This window comes from Mesoplodon mirus, assembly GCF_964341445.2.
Source record: "Mesoplodon mirus genome assembly, chromosome: X".
Lineage (NCBI taxonomy): Eukaryota > Metazoa > Chordata > Mammalia > Artiodactyla > Ziphiidae > Mesoplodon > Mesoplodon mirus.
The window spans coordinates 82,333,979-82,356,768 of NC_138981.1; the positions used below are offsets into that span (position 1 = coordinate 82,333,979).

The following is a 22,790-nucleotide window of genomic DNA, read 5'->3' on the forward strand; positions in this document are numbered from 1 at the left end:
TCCCCATTTTATAGATGAGTAAGCTGAGGCTCACAGAGGTTAGATAACTTTTCTAGGGTCACATAGTAAATAGGAAGTAAAGCTCACTTTAGACCCTAGAGTATCTGGCTTCAGAGTACTTGCTCTTAACCACTATATGGTACCTCCTCTTAGTAAAATGAGCTCATTTTCTCTTTCCCTTAGCATGATTTCCCCCCTAAAATAAGTCTACTCTTCTTCCTGCCTTTCATTTTAGATAATAGAGAGGTATCATTTTCTTCCTGATCTTTGGTTTTCCTCAAGACTTCATTCTTCTTTGTTCCCTGCATCCAATTAATCATCAGTTCTTACAAAAGACTATGAATCTATCCCAGTCTGTCTACCTCCACTGTCTTTATCTTCTCCCAGCAATATAATTCCAACAATTTCCTAATTAGTACCCCAAACTGATACACTCTTCCCCAAAACAGAGAAATGTTTTGTACTACTGTTGGTTATCCTTAAAAAATAAATCTGATTCTAACATAGTAGCATTCCTAGAAACCTATCTATGCTCATGACCCATTGCTTGATAAAAGTGAAAAGCCTAAACATGATGAATGACCTTTCTCAATGTGGTCCCAACCTAACATTCTGGCCTTACAGCCCGTCACACTCCCAAATGTACCATATGTTTTAGCTATACTAAACCTGGTGTTTCCCAAATATGCTGTAGCCTTTTAAATGCCCTCAAACATTTTATCATGCAGAACACTTTGCTTGGAATAGCAACGCTTCCCCAGCCATGTCCCTTTCCTCTTGGTAAGATTTAATGAGGACACAAAGGGAAGGCAAATTTAGGTATGTCCTGCATAAGTCAAGGAAGGCTTCAGTGATGAGGTGATGCTTTAACTGGGTCTTGAAGGATCAATAGGAATTTTCCAGAAAATTATCTTTACTGATAGAAAACCAGTACTCTGGTAGGGTGGGAGGCAGAACGGCTTCCAGTAGGTAAAAATAGAGGCCAGAGTAGTCTGCCAGTCTCTTCACAAAAGACAGAGTGAGGTAATAACAACATATAGTTGAAACTGATTTCTATGTAGCCCAGCAGGAAAAGCTAGGGTACACTGAGCATTAGTAACAGTTGTTTTTTTTTTCCCCTTTAACTTTTATTTTTATTATTAAAAATTTTTTTTAATTGAAGTATGGTTGATTTACAGTGTTGTGTTAGTTTCAGGTGTACAGCAAAGTGATTCAGCTATACATATACGTATATATGTATGACTGTATACCTATGAATGTGTGTGTATATATATTTTACATTCTCTTCCATTATAGGTTATTAGAAGATATTGAGTATAGCTCCCTGTGCTATAACAGTAGGTCTTTGTTGGTGATCTATTTTATATATAGTAGTATGTATATGTTAATCCCAAACTCCTAATTTGTCCCTCCCAATAATAGTTGTTTTTGGAAAGAGAAAGTCATAGAGTTAACCTCCAATGATGTATTATAAAAACCATCCCCAGTCTTCACAGGCTTCTATTAGTCTGAAAGGTGCAATGTCTTAAAGTATTTCAGGAGCTATGTGCAGAAGTGTTTTTATTTTAGCATGATTTAATACATCTAAAAAATGTTGTCTAACATGCTGAAAATAATAAAAAAATTGTGCATGTTATAATTAGATATGGTACACAAAAACATAGAAGTGAATATACAGTTGGTTCACTTATCCTGACCTCATCTATTTGAGAGATTTATCATTTTGGAATATAACTCAGAACCAAAAAAAAAAAGAAAAAAGAAAAAAAATAAAATAATCTGAGTAGCCTACAAAATGTCACCAAATCCATCAAGTAAGCCTCATGGTGACAAAGACCTTTTGGCCTTTAATCAGAGCCTATTAACTCTTTCTTCCTATGTTATCTTAATGGGCCTGATTTTCTGTTTTCCATCCATAGCAGACAGGAAGCATGAGTTGGGAGGTTGGTAGATGATTTATTCCAGACTCGTACACTGAGATGATGAAGAAGCAACAACTGACACAATGAAAGCAAGGGAGAAGGAGATAGAAACATAATAAAAGAGTGGAACTGGAATTCAAAAATTATAACATTTGGTTTATTTGGCATCAGAGCATATAGCCCTGTGTCTCTCAATAGCTCCTGAGGGCATCTATGTGTTCCATCATCTCTCACTAACTCACATATTTAATCATGCCCCTGAGTCAGCAAAAAAATAAAATAACAAATTATACCTAGGATATTTTAAGAATGTGGGAATTCTGGAATTCTCTTCAGAAAGAGTTCCATGCAAAAACAGATGTTCATGCTTAAATAGACAAACCCTCACGCATATGGACTGATTCTCTGTAGCTCGATTCTTTCCACAGTGGTTCTCAAGTGTTGAGATTTTACTCTAAGCATACTTATAAATTAGCTATTAGTGCACTCATACCATCACATATGAGAAAGTAGCTTTGGATAAATCATTTATTATTTGTCAGTAGAGGTACATTTATAATAAAACAAGGCACTGAAGCTATGAATAAGGAGGAAATTTGTGGAAAAGTAAATGAGTGTGTTAAATATTGTGTTGAAGGAATGTCTGATATACTTAGGAAGCTAAATAACTATTGATTGGCAATTTTATACTACTAACATTTTAAAACTAGAATTAGTACAATGGGGGGTTGTATAGAAATATTTACAACATGTAGTCATGTTTCAAGTACAAAAATAACTTCGGAGTTAAAGAAGGATGTCTTCTATTTTAAACCTGTTTCAAAGTTGAATAATTGCCAAATCGACCATTTTTGGTAACGGGGAATCACTAGTGACCTCTGTAATATAAAAAGGAACAGATAGTTTGGAAGTCATCATATTGGTTTCTACAGCACCATTCAATGCTATTGGTCATGCTTGAACAAGGCTGTCTCCTCCCTCAACTTCTATGATACTAAGCTCTCCTCATTCTTCTTCTACCTCTTTGTTACATGTAAAATCTCCTGTCTCTATGCTTGGCCTTAAAATATACTTATTCCTAGAGGTTGATCCATAGTCCTTTGATCCTTTGCTCTGGTCCTTTGCTCATTCTGTACATTGTCCTTGGCAGCATTATCCATCCTTATGACTTCCACCAGCACTTCTATGTGATGAATCTCTCTGAACTCTTCCATTCCAAGTACATACTGACTCACAGATTCCATATATTCAGCTGCCTTCTGACTGGACTTCAAATTCAGTATTGTCCTTAACTGTACTTTTCTTCCTTATCTTCATCCTCTCCTTCCTACTCCAATCCACTCTCCAACCTTCACCTGCCTTTCTCTCTTTATTTACATCTTTATTGGAGTATAATTGCTTTACAGTGGTGTGTTACTTTCTGCTTTATAACAAAGTGAATCACCTATACATATACATATATCCCCATATCTCCTTCCTCTTGTGTATCCCCCCACCCTCCCTATCCCACTGCTCTAGGTGGTCACAAAGCACCCAGCTGATCTCCCTGTGCTATGTGGCTGCTTCCCACTAGCTATCTATTTTACATTTGGTAGTGTATATATGTCCATGCCACTCTCTCACTTCCTCCCAGCTTACACTTCCCCCTCCCTGTGTCCTCAAGTCCATTCTCTACAGCTGCGTCTTTATTCCTGTCCCAACCCTAGGTTTTTCAGAACTATTTTTTTTCAAAGAGATATTCTTTCGTTGTTAGTGTATAGGAATGCAACAGGTTTCTGTGCATTAATTTTGTATCCTGCTACTTTACCATATTCATTGATTAGCTCTAGTAGTTTTCTGGTGACATCTTTAGGATTCTCTATGTATAGTATCATATGCAAACAGTGAAAGTTTTACTTCTTGTTTTCCAATTTAGATTCCTTTTATTTCTTTTTCTTCCTTGATTGCTGTGGCTAAAACTTCCAAAACTATGTTCAATAATAGTGGTGAGAGTAGACAACCCTGTCTTGTTCCTGATCGTAGTGGAAATGGTTTCAGTTTTTCACCATTGAGAATGATGTTGGCTGTGGGTTTGTCATATATGGCCTTTATTATGTTGAGGTAAGTTCCCTCTATGCCTACTTTCTGGAGGGTTTTTATCATAAATGGTGTTGAATTTTGTTGAAAGCTTTTTCTGCATCTATTGAGATGATCATATGGGTTTTCTCCTTTAATTTGTTAATATGGTGTGTCATATTGATTGATTTACATATATTGAAGAATCCTTGCATTCCTGGGATAAACCCCACTTGATCATGGTGTATGATCCTTTTAATGTGCTGTTGGATTCTGTTTGCTAGTATTTTGTTGAGGATTTTTGCATCTGTGTTCATCACTGATATTGGCCTATAGTTCCCTTTCTTTGTGACATCTTTGTCTGGTTTTGGTATCACGGTGATGATGGCCTTGTAGAATGTATGTTTCTCCCTCTGCTATATTTTGGAAGAGTTTGAGAACAGTAGGTGTTAGCGCTTCTGTAAAAGTTTGATAGAATTCACCTGTGAAGCCATCTGGTCCTGGGCTTCTGTTTGTGGGAAGATTTTTAATCAGACTTTCAATTTCAGTGCTTGTGCTTGGTCTGTTTATAATTTCTATTTCTTCCTGGTTCAGTCTCAGAAGGTTGTGCTTTTCTAAGAATTTGCCCATTTCTTCCAAGTTTTCCATTTTATTGGCATATAGTTTTTTGTAGTAATCTCTCATGATCCTTTGTATTTCTGCAGTGTCAGCTGTTACTTCTCCTTTTTCATTTCTAATTCTGTTGATTTGAGTCTTCTCCCTTTTTTCGTGATGAGTCTTGCTAATGGTTTATCAATTTTGTTTATCTTCTCAAAGAATCAGCTTTTAGTTTTATTCATCTTTGCTATTGTTTCCTTCATTTCTTTTTCATTTATTTCTGATCTGATCTTTATGATTTCTTTCCTTCTGCTAACTTTGGGGGTTTTTTTGTTCTTCTTTCTCTAATTTCTTTTGGTGTAAGGTTAGGTTGTTTATTTGAGATGTTTCTTTTTTCTTGAGGTAGGATTGTATTGCTATAAATTTACCTCTTAGAACTGCTTTTGCTGCATCTCATAGGTTTTGGGTCATTGTGTTTCATTGTCATTTGTTTCTAGGTATTTTTTGATTTCCTCTTGGATTTCTTCAGTGACCTCTTGGTTATTTAGTAACATATTGTTTAGCCTCCAAGTGTTTGTATTTTTTACAGTTTTTTTCTTGTAATTTATATCTAGTCTTATAACGTTGTGGTCAGAAAAGATACTTGATACGATTTCAATTTTCTTAAATTTACCAAGGCTTCATTTGTGACCCAAGATATGATCTACCCTGGAGAATGTTCCATGAGCACTTGAGAAGAAAGTATATTCTGGTTTTTTTTGGTTGGAATGTCCTATAAATATCAATTAAGTCCATCTTGTTTAATGTGTCATTTAAAGCTTTTGTTTCCTTATTTATTTTCATTTTGGATTATCTGTCCATCAGTGAAAGTGGGGTGTTAAAGTCCCCTACTATGATTGTGTTACTGTCAATTTCCCCTTTTATGGCTGTTAGCATTTGCCTTATGTATTGAGGTGCTCCTATGTTGGGTGTATAAATATTTACAACTGTTATATTTTTTCTTGGATTGATCCCTTGATCATTATGTAGTGTCCTTCTTTGTCTCTTCTAGTAGTCTTTATTTTAAAGTCTGTTTTGTCTGATATGAGAATTGCTACTCCAGCTTTCTTTTGATTTCCATTTGCATGGAATATCTTTTTCCACCCCCTCGCTTTCAGTCTGTATGTGTCCCTAGGTCTGAAGTGCATCTCCTGTAGACAGCATGTATATGGGTCTCGTTTTTGTATCCATTCAGCCATTCTGTGTCTTTTGGTTGGAGCATTTAATCCATTTACATTTAAGGTAGTTATCAATATGTATGTTCCTATTACCATTTTCTTAACTGTTTTGGGTTTGTTATTGTAGGTCTTTTCCTTCTTTTGCGTTTCCTGACTAGAGAACTTGCATTTGTTGTAAAGCTGGTTTGGTGGTGCTGAATTCTCTTTTCTTTTGCTTGTCTGTCAAGGTTTTACTTTCTCCATTGAATGTGAATGAGATCCTTACTGTGTAGAGTAATCTTGGTTGTAGGTTTTTCCCTTTCATCACTTTTAATATGTCATGCCACTCCCTTCTGGCTTGCAGAGTTTCTGCTGAAAGGTCAGCTCTTAACCTTATGGGGATTCCCTTGTATGTTATTTGTTGATTTTACCTTGCTGCTTTTAATATTTTTTCTTGGTATTTAATTTTTGATAGTTTGATTAATATGTGTTGGCATGTTTCTCCTTGTATTTATCCTTTATGGGACTCTCTGTGCTTCCTGCACTTGATTGACTATTTCCTTTCCCATATTAGGGAAGTTTTCAACCATAATCTCTTCAAATATTTTCTCAGTCCCTTTCTTTTTCTCTTCTTTTCCTGGGACCACTATCATTCGAATGTTGGTGTGTTTAATGTTATCCCAGAGGTCTCTGAGACTGTCCTCAATTCTTTTCATTCTTTTTTCTTTATTCTGCTCTGAGGTAGTTATTTCCACTATTTTATCTTCCAGGTCACTTATCCGTTCTTCTGCCTCAGTTATTCTGCTATTGATTCCTTCTAGAGAATTTTTAATTTTATTTATTTTGTTGTTCATCGTTTGTTTGCTCTTCCATTCTTCTAGATCCTTGTTAAATGTTTCTTGTATTTTCTCGTTTCTATTTCCACGATTTTGGATCATCTTTACTATCATTACTCTGAGTTCTTTTTCAGGTGGACTGCCTATGCCCTCTTCATTTGTTTGGTATGGTGGGTTTTTACCTTGTTCCTTCATCTGCTGTGTGTTTCTCTGTCTTCTCATTTTGCTTAACTTACTGTGTTTGTGGTCACCTTTTCACAGGCTGCAGGTTTGTAGTTCCCGTTGTTTTTGGTATCTGCCCCCAGTGGGTAAGTTTGGTTCAGTGGATTTTGTAGGCTTCCTGGTAGAGAGGACTGATGCCTGTGTTCTGGTGGATGAGGCTGGATCTTGTCTTTCTGCTCTGCAGGACTGTGTCCAGTGGTGTGTTTTGGGAGTGTCTGTGACCTTATAATGATTTTAGGCAGCCAATCTGCTAATGGATGTGGTTGTGTTCCTGTCTTGCTAGTTGTTTGGCATAGGATATCCAGATATGTAGTTGGTGGTCATTGAGTGGAGCTGGGTCTTAGTGTTGAGATGGAGATCTCTGGGAGGGCTTTCACCATTTGATATTACATGGAGCCAGGAGGTCTCTGGTGGACCAGTGTCTGAACTCAGCTCTCCCACCTCAGAGGCACAGGCCTGACACCTGGCCAGGGCACGAAGACCCTGTCAGCCACGCAGCTCAGAAGAAAAGGGACAAACAAAGCATGAAATAAATAAATTAATTAAATAAAATAAACTTAAGAAGTTAAAAAAAACATTATGAAAAATATAAAAATTGAAAAAAAAAAGAAGGAAAGAAGAGAGCAACCAAACCAACAAACAAATCCACCAATGATATCAAGCACTAAAAACTGTAGGAAAAAAAAAAAAACCGACAGACAGAATCCTAGCACAAATGGTAAAAGCAGAGGTTTACAGACAAAATTACAGAAAGAAGTATACACATACACAGTCACAAAAAGAGAAAAAGGAAAGAAAAATCTATATATAAAAAAAGAAAAAGGAAGATAGTAACAAAATCAATAAACAAATCTACCAGTAATAATAAACTGTAAATACTAAACTAAGATAAACATAAAGCCAGGAATAAGTTAGATGCAGGAAGCAAACCCCAAGTCTACAGTTGCTCCCAAAGTCCACCGCCTCAATTTTGGGATGTTTCATTGTCTATTCAGGTATTCCAGAGATGATGGGTATATGAAGTTGATTGTGGGGATTTAATCCACTGCTCCTGAGGCTGCATGGAGAGATTTCCCTTTCTCTTCTTTGTTTGCACAGCTCCTGGAGTTCAGCTTTGGATTTGGCCCCGCCTCTGTGTGTAGCCCGCCTGAGGGCATCTGTTCCCCACCCAGACAGGAAGGGGTTAAAGTAGCAGCCGATTAGGGGGCTCTTGCTCACTCAGGCCAGTGGGATGGAGGGGTACAGAATGCGGGGCAAGCCTGTGGCGGCAGAGGCCCCCATGACGTTGCACCAGTATGAGGCATGCCATGTGTTCTCCCGGGAAAGTTGTCCCTGGATCACGGGACCCTGGCAGTGGCGGGCTGCACAGGCTCCCGGGAGGGGAGGTGTGGATAGTGACCTGTGCTTGCACACAGGCTTCTTGGTGGCTACAGCAGCAGCCTTAGCACTTCATGTCCGTCTGTGGGGTCTGTGCTGATAGCCGCGGCTCACACCCATTTCTGGAGGTCGTTTAGGCGCTGCTCTGAATCACCTCTCCTTGTGCACCCCGAAACAATGGTCTCTTGCCTCTTCGGCAGGTCCAGACATTTCCCGGACTCCCTCCCGGCTAGCTGTGGTGCACTAGCCCCCTTCAGGCTGTGTTCACACAGCCAACCCCAGTCCTCTCCCTGAGATCTAAGCTCCGAAGCCTGAGCCTCAGCTCCCAGACCCTGCCTGCCCCGTGTCGGGAACAGACAAGCCTCTCTGGCTGGGGAGTGCCGGTCGGCACCGATACTCTGTGCGGGAATCTCTCCGCTTTGCCCTCTGCATCCCTGTTGCTGTGCTCTCCTCCGCGGCTCCGAAGCTTCCCCCTCCGCCACCCACAGTCTCCTCCCGCAAAGGGGCTTCCTAGTGTGTGGAAACTTTTCCTCCTTCACGGCTCCCTCCCACTGGTGCAGGTCCCGTCCCTATTCTTTTGTCTCTGTTTATTCTTTTTTCTTTTGTCCTACCCAGGTACGTGGGGAGTTTCTTGCCTTTTGGGAGGTCTGAGGTCTTCTGCCAGCGTTCAGTAGGTGTTCTGTAGGAGTTGTTCCACATGTAGATGTATTTCTGATGTATCTGTGGGAAGAAGGTGATCTCCGCGTCTTACTCCTCTGCCATCTTGATGGTTTTCCAGGCCTGCCTTTCTCTTGTTTGCCCATTCCTGGTTAACCTTAGCATTGTCCACCAAGTAGCATAAACGAGAAACATAAGTCATTTTCGAATATACTCTTTCTCCATCCACCATTCCCTCAGTCACCAAATCCTACCAATTCTACTGCCTTAGTGCTGTACTTTCCTTCCTTAGCATAACAGTATCTACCCCCCGCCCCCGCCACTTTTTTGTTTCAGGGCGTTGTCACATCTCAACGTTTTATAATTTCCCTGGACTCTTAAATATCTTCTACCCTTCATTTCACCCCCTTTTAAATCATTTTCCACAAAGTTATACTTCTGAAATGCCATTCTTGTTATATCACTGCTTAAAATCCTGTTACATCTTCCAACAGCCACTAAGAGTAAAGTCTAATGCTAGTCCACAAAAAATATCAATACTTCATCATCTAACTGTGGCTTTGTCTCTAACCTCATATTCCGTCATTCTTCTGCATATAGTTTTTGATCCAGTTATACTGTACCCAGTTCCCTGAACATTTTATGCTATTTTGTCTCTCTGCCTCCATACCTTTGTACTTGGCAATGCCGTGCCTGGAATCCTCCATTTTATGACTTAATAACTTTCTCTGTACGTTTGTATCTTTCTTCGTTGGTACTTATTTTGACTCAAACCATCTTTTTTCCTAACTCCTGCTGGGCTGGATAAAGAAAGACCTTGTTAGTGTCAAGAAAGTACTTAATAAGGTCAATGTGTGACAATGTCAATAACATTTTAAAAGCACAACTTGTCACAGCTAATGGCAATATGGATAATCTGTCTGAGAATGTCCTAGAGTTGGCAATTATTGTACTATATAGCTCTGTGAATTGTGATCAAACAAATAGATGTTTGTAGTTTTCAAAGCTGGTGAGTTACAGTAAATAAAAGGTTCTAGCATTTTCCCAGGAATTTTGTGAATATATTTTATGTTTAAATATTTTCCCTCTCTATCACTTAAGAAAATGAATGCAATTTCTTTTTGTAGTAATATATCTCGTCAATAAAATTTGAAACATTTAATGACTATTCACCCATTATATTTTAAACATTTTATTGGCGGCAGTTAGGGGTTACAAAGAAAACCCTAAACAAATACAGAGCCATATCTTTAGGAAGCTTGAAATTTATTTTGTGATATTTCACTCTCTATACCACACTCCACACCCCAGGATGAAGACAATAGCACCCTGTGACTAAAGAATGGGTGATTATAAAGAATAGGTGATTATTATACAAAGAATGTATACTATTATGGTAAAAGAAGGATCATAATGTTATAGAAAAATTGATAGTAATTCAGTTTATTGTAATTATGCATGGCAGAAATTATTGGATGCTTTCTCATTGTATGCTTTTATCTACATTTTTATGCATTTGTTAAATGGGTTATATAGATATCATGTAAACATTTCCATATAATATAGGGAGATCATTTAATAACATTGCAAATACAGAAACTTTTTTTACTGGTTAAAACTCATAATCATGGTTCTAGCCTAGTATGTTTATCAATAATGGAGAAAATTCAGACTTCCTATTATTTTTGAATTTTAGTTCTCATGGAAGCTGAATTTAAATCAAATAAATATGGCAGACCATTTTGAACCTTAGATACATTTTAAAGAAACTAAGCAACAGATGAAATCTGGCTAGTGGACTCTGATTTCTATTTAAAGGCACTTGTTTTCTTTCCAGTACAGGGAAAAATGCTATTCAGCAATGCCTGACTTGTGCATTATAGTGTGGTAGAAAGAGTCTACCTAAAAGATTCTACCTAAAAGACTAAAAGTCATGAGGCCTGAGTTCAAATTCAATCTTTGTGTTTTATTATTAGCTATACAGTCTTGGGCAAATCATCTAATCTTCCTAGGTTTTCAGTTTCCTTATCTTTAAATGAGGATATTGGACCGGAGTATTTTATGTTCTTTCTAGCTTTCAAATCCCGTAATTCTTTATTTTCTATCTCTGGAGTTAGAGTTTTGTTTTTTGAAAGTAGATTGATTTTTCATTGTAAGAGGACAATATCGTTCAGTGATGCTCTTAAAGATTTATATACTTGGAAGTCAAACAATGCCAATTTTGAAAGTTCCATTATTCAGAAATGAGTTTTATACTGCTTTGGAGCTTAGGCTTTAGATATTAGGCCAGAATCCTTTTTAAAGTGTCCAGTGCAGTGCTATTCAGTCAAACTTTCTGCAGTCTCCTATATCCGTGCTGTCCAATATGGGAGCCACTAGCCACATGTGGCTGTTGAACACTTGAACTGTAACTAATGAAACTGAGAAACAGCATTTTAAATTTTATTTAATTATAATTAAGCTAAATTTAAATTGTAGTCAGTGACTCTGTATTGAACAGCATGCTCGTGTGTGTGTGTGTGTATGTGATGTGTGTATTTGCGTGCACATCTATGCTGAATAGGGAGTGGAGGGAGTAGGGTGGCAGGAAGTAAAGGAGAGTGAGGGACCATTGTTTTGGATGATGGGATGCTGTCCATAGGTCACTGTTCAGGATATATATAAAGTGGGATGTAACACATTCCAGAAACCATTTTCTATCTCCCTTCCTCCCTTCCCCCCACCCTTCCTCTCTCTTCCTTTTCTATCTTTCTTTGTTTCTTTGTTTCTTTCTTCTTTCCTTCCTTCCTTCCTTCCTTCCTTCCTTCCTTCCTTTCACATTCCATTATGTATTATGATAACCACTTCATTTTTATTGAGGTATACTTGATAACCATAAGATAACCATTTTATATACTAGACAGCATATTAAAATAATTATATGTTTTTCTAATTAACCTATAGTTTCAAAGTTAGGTATTCCCAATATTTTAAACATGAATTAAATTTTATTATCTTACCCATCCTTAAAATATTTTGTTGTGTTAATCTAGGAATGGAGTTTATGAGGCATCTGGAATGTGCTGAAAATTATACTGTATTTGGAGTAAAGTGATATGTTTAGAATCATGAATTTCCTCCTTGCTGTGTCACCTTGTATAAGTTATTTATCTGCTTTGAGCCTCAGCTTCATCATCTGTGAAATAAGGATAATAGTAACACTTATCTCATGGTTTTTGTGAGGGTGAGATTAGATGGTGAATTATGTAAAGCTCCTAAATTGTCTAGTAACAAAAACTAATACAACACATTAATGATGATAATAGTTTGGAGGTTTGTATTTAGCTATGAATTCAGAATCCACACAATGGGTATTTCATATTTTACTTAAATAATAATATACTCTGCCCTATAAACTAATTACATTTTAAAAATTTAACTTTGTAAATAGTGACAATTGGATTGATTTTGTTCCTATCCTCTGAAAAGGGCAGTAATTGTGTAGCAGTATAAAGGAATGGAGATAATTAAGATGATTCTTTTTGTTCTCCACATTAATACAATGTAAATATTCCTATTAAAGAGCATTGCTTTAGCAGATTATGTTGAAAAATGACATGATAGTATGAATATTCATCTTATGCTATTTGTAAGTAATTAAATATCTTTTAGAATTTGATAAACAATAAATAGTACATTGATAAACCAGTGCTATTACCTGTTTAAACTACTGACTTCAAAGTATGTGGTATTTTTTACTATAGTCAATGGATGTAACTTCTTTTTTTAGCATTTAGTTATATATTCATACATTGTGTGTTAAGTGAGTATTTAAAAGCATTGCAACATTTATATTATTAAATGTAAAATTATTTTGATGTTACATTCATTAATTTTTTTGGCTTTTACTATTTTTATAATTTCCTGATCCAAATACTTTTATTGTATAAAGGTACAATTCCAAGACTCATTAACTTGTTTCTTATGGAAATGTTCTCTTTGCTTGTAGGGTATTAATACAAGCCATTAAGCTAGAATTTCTTCTGGCAAGAACAATCCTAGCAGATGGCAACTTTTCTCTCTATTAATTTTGGATTGGACATGTATTTTGGCTTGTTCTGTCAGGTCAGAGTTGTAACATAACAAGAATCATTCATGCAGATACAGTCATAATATACCTATGGACTCATACGCTGTGCAAACTTATATTCCAGCCTACTGAAACTATATGAAGACTTAAACATTTTCTTACTGTAAACAGGAAGGTTAAGTAACCCATTAAGGCACAAGCATCATAATAACTTATCTGATATGACTTTTGAGGTAATGCCAAGTCAATGGCAAATATTTAGTCAGATGTCTAAGTGATTTAGCTTGACATTTGAGCATTCATAAGAATTGGACTGAATTGTTCAATTATCATTTAGATAGCTAGTAATGTTAGAGACAACCTCGATAATCCCTTTTAATGCATGCAACTTTTGATTTTTGAACCTGGATGTGAGCTATATAGGCTAATCTCCTCCAAAACAGCTTAAGTGCATAAGATAAAGGTATAACAATAAATGTAATATAGCTTTTAATATTTGTCTCTACTTGAAAAAAATCACTATCATAATAACAGGTCTGGATGAAGTCAAGTCAAAATACATTTGAAATATTTTTCTTTTGCTGATGTGTTTTTCCATACTAACTATTGATTTATTTGTGCTCCTTTCTATATATACTTAACATATTTACTAAATCTGGTATTTTCCAGTGGTCCCCTTGCAGTCAGCTCTTTGAACACAAGACTCATTGCATACCTTAGAAATAATAAATTTCAATGTGCAGCCCTTCACTTAAACTATTAGCCAATTGCCTTATACGTGAGCAGCATTTTCCAAAAATGAGGAATAATCTTTGGAACACTTGGCAGTTAGCATTTGGTTGACACTCTCCTAGCTTGCAATTAATGGAAAATAACTCCCTCCTCTTTTATAAAAGGGAACCTCAATAACAGAAGAAAACCAAAACCCATTTTCCAGCGTCAGTCTAAGTAATGAATCACCTTTACTTGAAAACAAGCTCTTATATTTACTTTATCATGCAATGCACATTAGTATTTGTGTCATAGTGCCTTCTAGTTTATCTTAATTCACTTGCATTCATTTTTTATATAGTAAATTAATTCATCTTATTCATATAGTTTAATACTCTATATTTTGTGCAAATCTATCCAATAATAGAATGGAGAGAGTGTAACTCAGTGTAATAATACCTCTAAGTTATCGCTGTTCCCTGTTTAACATCAGGGTACTTTTATAGCTTTGTTTGATTTATTTTAGAAAAGTGTTTATAACCATATAGAATTGAGGCCAAGCACCCTCTGAGGACAGCTGGATATGAAAGATACATTTCATGATCTTTTTAAAGGGATCCATATCCACACTGTTGGAACTTGGAGTTTCTCAGAGAAAGTTTAATATTCCTTCATATTGTTTAGCAAAGCATAGCAGTACTTGACCAACCATCATATCTTCGTTAGAATTTCTCTGGACATTAGAAACTCTATTGTTAATGTTTTTGTTTCTACTGTAAAGTCATAATCATTATACTTATATAAACATTTGCATTTCTTGATGTATTTCATAATATATGTATGTATTCCTTTAGTAAATGGAAAAAAATTATCTGAATGCATTAAATATTTCTTTAATTAAAAAAAACTTTTTTTTAACAAAGTTTACTTTCTAATTGCAGGTGGCCTGCATGCAGTTTATAAATGCCCTTGTCACATCTCCTTATGAGCTTGATTTTCGAATACATTTAAGGAATGAATTCCTTCGTTCAGGACTAAAAACAATGTTACCAGTAAGTGGAATGTGCACATTTATTATGCTTATGAACTTTAATGTTTTTCTCTCTTTAGACAAAAGTACTTTCAGCAAAGTAAATAAATGTGCCTTGCCGTTTCCTTTTGTAAAGCACTGGACATTTTGTAAGCTTTTTGATGTTGCAGTAGCGTTAGTCTCTACATACAACTGATGATTTGGAATTCAGCTAATGGTATGTCCAGAAGTGATGGCTTTTTTGGTCTTCTTGAAGTCGAAGGGAACTTTTCTTTGACTTTGAATACTGAGAACATAAGAGACTGCTATTTTTTTGCCATTTCAATTTTTCATTAAAATTTTTTGCTTTCTTCTTTGATAACTTAGATTGATTTCCTTTATATTCAGCATAAGTATGCATAAAATTTTGATTAGTATATTCTAGACACATAACATAAGGTATTCTTGTTATAAATCCATAGCAACTTTTCTAAAGAAAAATTTTATTTCTTAAGTTGAGTGTGGATATCTGTGCTAATTGTGATACTGTTAAAAACATTTTTGAAATAACTTTATAGGCTTGTTCTAAGATAAATGAGCACACTTATTCTATAAATAGAAATACAACTACCATGACTTTATACTTAGTATGTTAACTAAAGAAGGATTTTGTTCAAGACTGTGGCATTTTTAAAGAAGACAAGTAAAATCTCACTAGTTTCTTTATTTAAGCTACTTAGACCATACCTGATAAACAAGAAGTAAATGTAGGGGTGGGGAATAAAAGGACTGAGGAAAGAAAAAACAAAATAAAACAAATGTCAATGAGCGTATATATAGGGTATTCCTAGGGTATTAGAAATACCAAAATCAGGGATATTTCCTGGTGAGGGACTAGTGTGTAGCATGCATCTGTAACTTGTCTTCTGATAGTCTTAACTGAAAGTAGTTGAAACTCATCATCATAAAATATACAATTGGGTCTATTGAAATCCATTTTAATAAGATATATGATTGGATCTGTGCGGTTTTAGAAATTTCTATGTCAATTCCACTTTGGATGGTTCTTTCATCCATGACTTTAAAAAGCAAGAAATTGGTTGCAGTGAATCAAAGCATCATCGTAAGTGACCCGAATAGAGGTTCAATATGCAGTTAACTTAGGCACATTCACTAGTTATAGTGTATGTAACACACTTATTCTTTTTTTGTCACAAATCTCTCCTCATGAAAACTCTGTGGTCTTATGTAGCTAGAGGTAATATTACAGTCCTCATTCTAGTGTGCTTTTGAGTTGCCTACTCAGTGTTTCCATCCTTGTCCTCTCGGAACTGGTCCTCTGTTTCTGGGAGAGTAATCATGTCTTTGGACAGTTGTTGGCCTCAGGGGCTCCTGAAGGTCCTCTACTCATTTAGTAATATGCCATGTTTTTCTGCCTTAGTTGTTGCTGTCTGCTCCAGCTTTCATTTCCCTGTGTCTATTTATAATTAAACATTCATTTTTTACCTTATGCTACGGAATGGCTGGTCAAGAAAACTGTGACTCTCAATTTATTTAAGTCCTCATCTTTTCAGAAAGGGTAGGCACAGTATCTCTTGTCCTTACCTTTTGCACGTTTGCCAGGGTGTGCTCATTTCTGCTGGGTTCAGTGGTCTCATGGTATTTTTCCTTTGGTTACATTGACAGCTAAGATTTTGCATCAGTGTTTCTTAGCTACACTTTCGCATTGGCCCTGTAGCTGTATATAAAGCCCCTTGCGGTACCCTGTACCTCTTAACTTATGCTTCCAGTTAGATTTTCCTTTAACTATCACATCCCTTCAGTATGCCCTGATTCTTAGATCTCAGGGATCCTTCAGCAAGAGGAAAGTGAGAAGTGTCATGTTTCTGCCTCTTAAAGTTTTGGAATAGAACCTACAAGGATTCTCAATTTCTTTTTCTTCCTGTGACAATGGAGTGAAATATGGCTAAATAGGGCTCTGGTTCTCAAGAAGTTGGGCATGTCCCCCTAAAGAGAGTCTATCAAAATCTTATGGGGGGTAGGGCAGAGATGTTTGGTTTGAAAGAAAGTAATCCTCCCCAGGTATTTCTGATATACAATATGAGAATCAGGATCTAGGCAGATAAACCCTGAGATTAGAGGTCCTTCCCTTAATACCATACATTTCACTACTGTTGTTGTTGTCCTTGAAGTTTTATTATCACAACTTGGAGCAAAAGTCAGAATGGTCATGCTTTAATGTATACTAGATGTACCTAACATGTCAACTGCTGTCTAGCTATCTAATTTACTAAATATTTAAATTTCAACCACTAGAATTTATAGTAATATCAAACATCTTTTACACATGCATGGAAGCCTAATAATATATTCATAATGAGTCTTTAATATCCTGGCTTTTATCCTATTTACTCTTATTTTATATACTGTTCTAACAGGAGGAGCTTGCTAGTTTTCTGGAATATATCATATTCAAAGCAGCAAATTAGATGTGGCTAGGGCTAATATAAATTGTTGGTACATGGCTCAAAAATTATAAATATCTGGAATCATTAGGTGTTGGGGAAGAATAGTTCTTAGTATTTCAGTAATCCCTGAGACCATCATTGTAGTAGAGTGAAACTTTTGTTTCATATAATAATTAGAATCCTCAAGACAAGGACAGTTATTTTAATTACATTCTGTAGAAATTTATTTTCAAAATTTGCCCTGTCTCTATAGATAAATTATGATGTTTAAAGAGAGTTTATATTTCACTTACATGGAAAATTTACTTTTCATAAATTTGCTTTAGTAATTTGGGACAAATGAGTTATTAAACAGTATGTAGTGATTTTTAAAATAGTATTTTCTCTGTAGTTAACTTACATTGATTTCTTGTGAAGTTTTCTCCATCTGCCTTTTAGTTAGTTAAATAAATTAAGAAAATTTTAGATAAGTCAGATATGTGAAGGAACAAGATAGTAAGAAATTGTGTCTGTAGGCAGCAGGCATTCTTAACCTCTTTTAAAAGACCGACAAACCCTTTCTTACTCTTTTGAAGACTCAATTTTGATTGCTTGACTGGTAATCAGTCATGTACTGGTAATGGACTTTGATTTCCTTTGAAGTACACCATATTATAGAGACTTATTTATATGTTTTAGAGAATCTGCTGAAAATATTCTGTATCTGTACCGCAAATCTGTTTAAAAAATAACTGAAACATATTTACAGTATTTCACGTAATTATTAGTAGTGTAATTCAGTAATTTTATGCCATTCTTCATTTAAAATATAAACTTCAGTGATGCATTTCCCTTTTTTCAATGGGGTATCTGTCACATTTGTGCTATATGAAACTCTTATTAATTCATTAAATGTTTATTTTATCAAGAATTTTTGAATATACCTTTCAAGGTTTGACATTTGAATGAAAGGAAGATTTTTATATATGTGTGTGTATGTAGATATGCATATATATTTTTACAGAGCATTATTAATGAACACTATGAGATATTTCATTTATACATATCTATATTTTTATATTGTACTGTACATGTTCATATACTATATATCTTATATAACTAATGTGTTGTCCTAATTAAAAACTGAAATAAATATTTAACCAGTTATTTTCCCTGAAAATATTTTAATCATGAAGGTTGAGTCCATGTTTTGTAAAGTTCTGATGCTGATTAAATGACAGTATTTAATTAACTTGTTTTTTCTATTTTCCAAACATATTTGGATGTGTTAAAGTCTGATAGTGAACATCTAAGAAAGAATATCTTGTGACATAAGAATAAGGAAAAATTCCATATTATAAAGGTTTTTTTTTTTTGAGAGAGAATGAAAGTATATTCTTATCAGCTCCTTACATTACACATGAAGTTTTTATTTTTTTTACATCTTTATTGGAGTATAATTGCTTGACAATGGTGTGTTAGTTTCTGCTTTATAACAAAGTGAATCAGTTATACATATACATATGTTCCCATATCTCTTCCCTCTTGCATCTTCCTCCCTCCCACCCTCCCTATCCCACATATTAAAGGTTTTTTCCTGCAATGACCGGCATATTGGGTGTGTCTGGCTCCTGCTCTTTTCTGAATTGAGTTCAGAAATCACCTGATAATATAACTCACCAATGTTAGATAACTTTAATTCCAATAAATTTCTTCATTCCCTTTCAAAGTGGAAAGTTAGACCTAAAACAAATTATTACTCAAGAGGAAACTAAGTTTAAATACATGTATTTGTTATGTATTTTATATGCAATTATATAGAAACATATTAATATTTTCATATGCTCTGTAGGTAAATTATTATGTATGTGAACGTTAGAAAAAGAACATCTAGAAATTGCATAAATTTGTGTTTGGCTTCAGTAATACGCGTTGCATCTCCATTTAAAGTCGTCCTATTGAATAAAAATAGAAACAAGAAAATGGATCCGAGTTTGTTTTATCGACCTAATTTGAAGTACACCGTGCTTGCATTTCCTTTTAGAGTTCAAGCTCAGCTCTGAACATCCTAGTCCCTCTTTCGGTATCACCCTTGAGCATCCACAGTTGTGATTATCGATTTGGGTTTTGAAAGCGGCAACTTAATGGACACATATTAAAAGATATTCCAGGTGATATATATTAAGCCCAACAATCTCTAGTGTGGCATGCTTCCAAAGATTTTGTTTATACTATGATTTTGAAAATTATCAGAGGTTTGTAATGCATGTGCTTATAATGTATTACAAAAACAGGTCTTTGATGCCCAAGTTGGTATTCTGTGATTCGGCTAAGCAAAAATAAAAGATGGGGGAGGAGGCTAATTTTGCATCTTGATTAAAAAAGTCCTGACGCCTTTTTGCTTTAAAAATCACAAAATGTCATTTAAAGTAAATTTGTTTTTACAACTTTCCACGCCATACTTGGGACTGTTGTGCTTGAATATATCCTTGCATTTGTTCTTCATTAATACAATTGATCTATATTCGCATTTTTTGCCAGAGGCATATGTGAATATTCTAACTGCATGAGTTCTTTTGCGATCTTTGATTAGTGTGTTTAGTCAAAATGACAGCATTTAATTTGGGTTTGTAGCAATTAGTTTTTTTCCGTTGCGAAAGTGATCGTTAATTTTTTAATGTGAATTGTCAAAATCTGGAGCATGAAAAGAAATGCGGTGAATGCAATGAGGTTCTTTCATTTTAAAATAGAAAAACAGAGTACATTTACTTTCTTTCAGGAAACCAAGTGCCTGGGTCAATATTTGAAATCGCTTCTGTGTATGTAGATGAATAATAGTGTCAGGCCTTTATTGCCAAAGTATGATGTTGTTAAACTGTTATTCGTCTGTTAATTTTTCTGTTTATATATTAGGATCTGAAAGAAAAAGAGAATGACGAGCTTGATATTCAGTTGAAAGTATTTGATGAGAACAAAGAGGACGACCTAACTGAATTATCACACCGTCTCAATGACATTCGAGCAGAAATGGAATATCCTTTTGACGAACCACAGAAATCATTTTGCATGTACTGTGAAAAAGGGATTTGTGGGTGATTTTGTGAACCATTATTAGAATTCTTGTCTGCCAGCCCAATTTATATCCATTTATTTATATTAGAACTTCACGATGATGCTGTCCTTGAGATTCATGTTGAAGAATTGTCAGACTGTCCTGATGATTTACACAGACTGTATTGAAATCCGCACAATGGCTTGCTGCATTATAGGTATACTCTGCTCAATGGTCTTGAATAGACAAGAACCTAAGGCAGTATTCCTCATGGATAAGGATTTTTTTTGGGAAAAGGTCAGTGAGTTCATATGTGACTATAGGTAATATACTTTTTCAGTTTATTAAATGGTACTCCAGTGACTTAGAGATATCATTCAATTCAAATAGATGTCTTATTCTCAATCCAAATATTTTGGTTCTTTAGTGGGGGGAAAATGTTTAGATGTGATAGGGTCTGACTATAACAATGATGCTAGAGTAGAAGCATTTGAGTCAAATACAACTAGCACATAATCTTCCTATGGCAATGATTTTATACAAAATGATTTTAGATCTGAAAGATTGTTGTCATAGCATTGATGGCCATTTGTTTCACACCCATTAAACTTCTTACTTATGGGTTCTGAGGAAATTGGGAAATACTTCGGAACCAAAATGACCTTTGAGCTGGACTTTTTCTCTATAACGTCTTCTTCCATCTTCCTCCTCACTCTACAGTGCTTTGCTTGCATCTGCCTTATTTATACACACTTCTTTGTGCCTATGAGATGGAGGGCACAAGTGTTTCAACTTTTTCCTCCAATGTTCCTATCAAAGCATCTTACACATGAGTACTGGATAAGTGCAATGAATAACAGTTTTGTTATTATGAGAGATAATTTCTAGTAATTATTCTTCATCAGTGACTCTAGTCTACAGTGGTCTCCATAAAATTAAATGATTTTTATATCAATTAATAAATATCTTGCTTTATATAAATTTCTCTTCATCAGAAAGCTATTTTTGGATCTATTCCATAGCCATCAAAAGGACCTTATGAAACTTTAACACAACACTCTTACATGGGGTCTAAGAAGTAATCCATCATATACTTAATTCTATTTCAGAGAAAACGTTGACATTTCAGGTTATTTTTAAGATGCTGGATTACATCTCCTCTTCTCCTTTTCTTTTACATCGATTTTTCTAGGTCCTCGCTTTTCTTATAAAAGTGAGTCCATTTTTTAAATCTGTTTTCTAGTTTACTAAAAGCATTTAAACTTCTACCACTCTTTTTATATCCTAAGAAAAATATGTTTCAAGTTCCTTATCAAATAATGACATACAAATAAATGCAAACAGTAATGATTTCATATGTGGTAAGTATTTCATCTGTATAAAATAAAACTGGTTTTTATGAACTTTTAGCAGCCCACACAATGCTTATTTGCATTACTATCTTATGTGGGCAGTGAAAAGACAGGAATATTGGCTTGCATGCATTAATATAGGTTTCCATCACAACCACAGGAAGGTCAAGAAAAAACATTTTCATTAATGGCATTGCTGTTCCAATGGTACCAACTATAAGCTGGAATTTTAAAATATAATGAACAGCTGATAATTTAAACGTTTAATGGTTAAATGGTCTTGGAAATACTCTAAGTCTCTTTCACTTGTTAAAAGATTAAAGTGATCCATAGATTAAATTTCTTTATGGAAATGTTTGAAATACTGGAACATGGAGTTGAAGGTTTAGAAACAGTAATGCAAGCAAAATGATATATCAGTGTTTTCAAAACTGAAGCTGCTTTTGTTATGAATGAAACTGTTATCAAGAATCCTTGATTTTTTTCCTTTACTTACTTTCCACTGATATGAATGAAGTGTACCATCTTCTGTATAATATGTTGAAGGACACTGCTGCTGAAAATTACTTATTATCCATTCTACAACATTTTTTGCTCATCAGAAATGATTATTATATCAGGTAAGAAGCTGTTATGAGAGTACAATTTGTATAATTTGAATTGGATTTTAAAGGAAAATTAACAATGTAGTGGTGTCTAGACAGTATATGCATATATATATATATATATATATATATATATATATACATGGAGTATAAGAGTTTGATGACTCTAGATAACATTTTTTTCAATCTATTTTTAATTGAGCCAGAAGAATATACTTATAAAAACGGGGTATGCCATTTCAGTAGCAGTGAACCCAACAGATTTTACTGACCCTATGATGAATTTTTTTTGTGGCACAGAGTAAGCTCTGAAGAGTCTATGGTAGAACTTTTAAGTCCTCGTACTTTTTTTTTTTTTTATGTTCAGTCCACCCTATTCTTCTAGGTCTCTCTCTAGCTGGCTGAAGCCGTGTGTAAGATCTGAGCCAACGGACTTGATTGGCGCCTCCTGAATTTCTTACCCACAAAAATGTGAGGGATAATAAGATTATGTTATTGTTTTGAACCACTAAGTTCTGAGATGATTTTATGAAGCAATAAGTGAAAGGAAATGGGAAATATTATTCTGGCAAGCAATATACACAGGTAAACATAAAGTTCAAATAGTAAAGGGAAAAGAGAAGCGTGGACATCATAGGACATCTAGCAGTATCTGCCACACTTCCCATGAATTTATATAATGT

The 22,790-nt window shown here is 35.0% G+C and overlaps 1 protein-coding gene across 4 annotated transcripts in view; it reads left to right on the forward strand.

Annotated features, from left to right (window-relative positions):
- DIAPH2 (diaphanous related formin 2) overlaps positions 1–22,790 on the forward strand; it is an 886,034-nt gene that overhangs the window by 246,836 nt on the left and 616,408 nt on the right. For all 4 annotated transcript variants that reach the window (XM_082609568.1, XM_082609566.1, XM_082609565.1 and 1 more), the window contains 3 exons: positions 14,584–14,694; positions 20,012–20,130; positions 22,006–22,122. In XM_082609568.1, the coding sequence (XP_082465694.1) occupies positions 14,584–14,694; positions 20,012–20,130; positions 22,006–22,122 (347 nt within the window). The remainder of the gene's footprint in view (positions 1–14,583; positions 14,695–20,011; positions 20,131–22,005; positions 22,123–22,790) is intronic.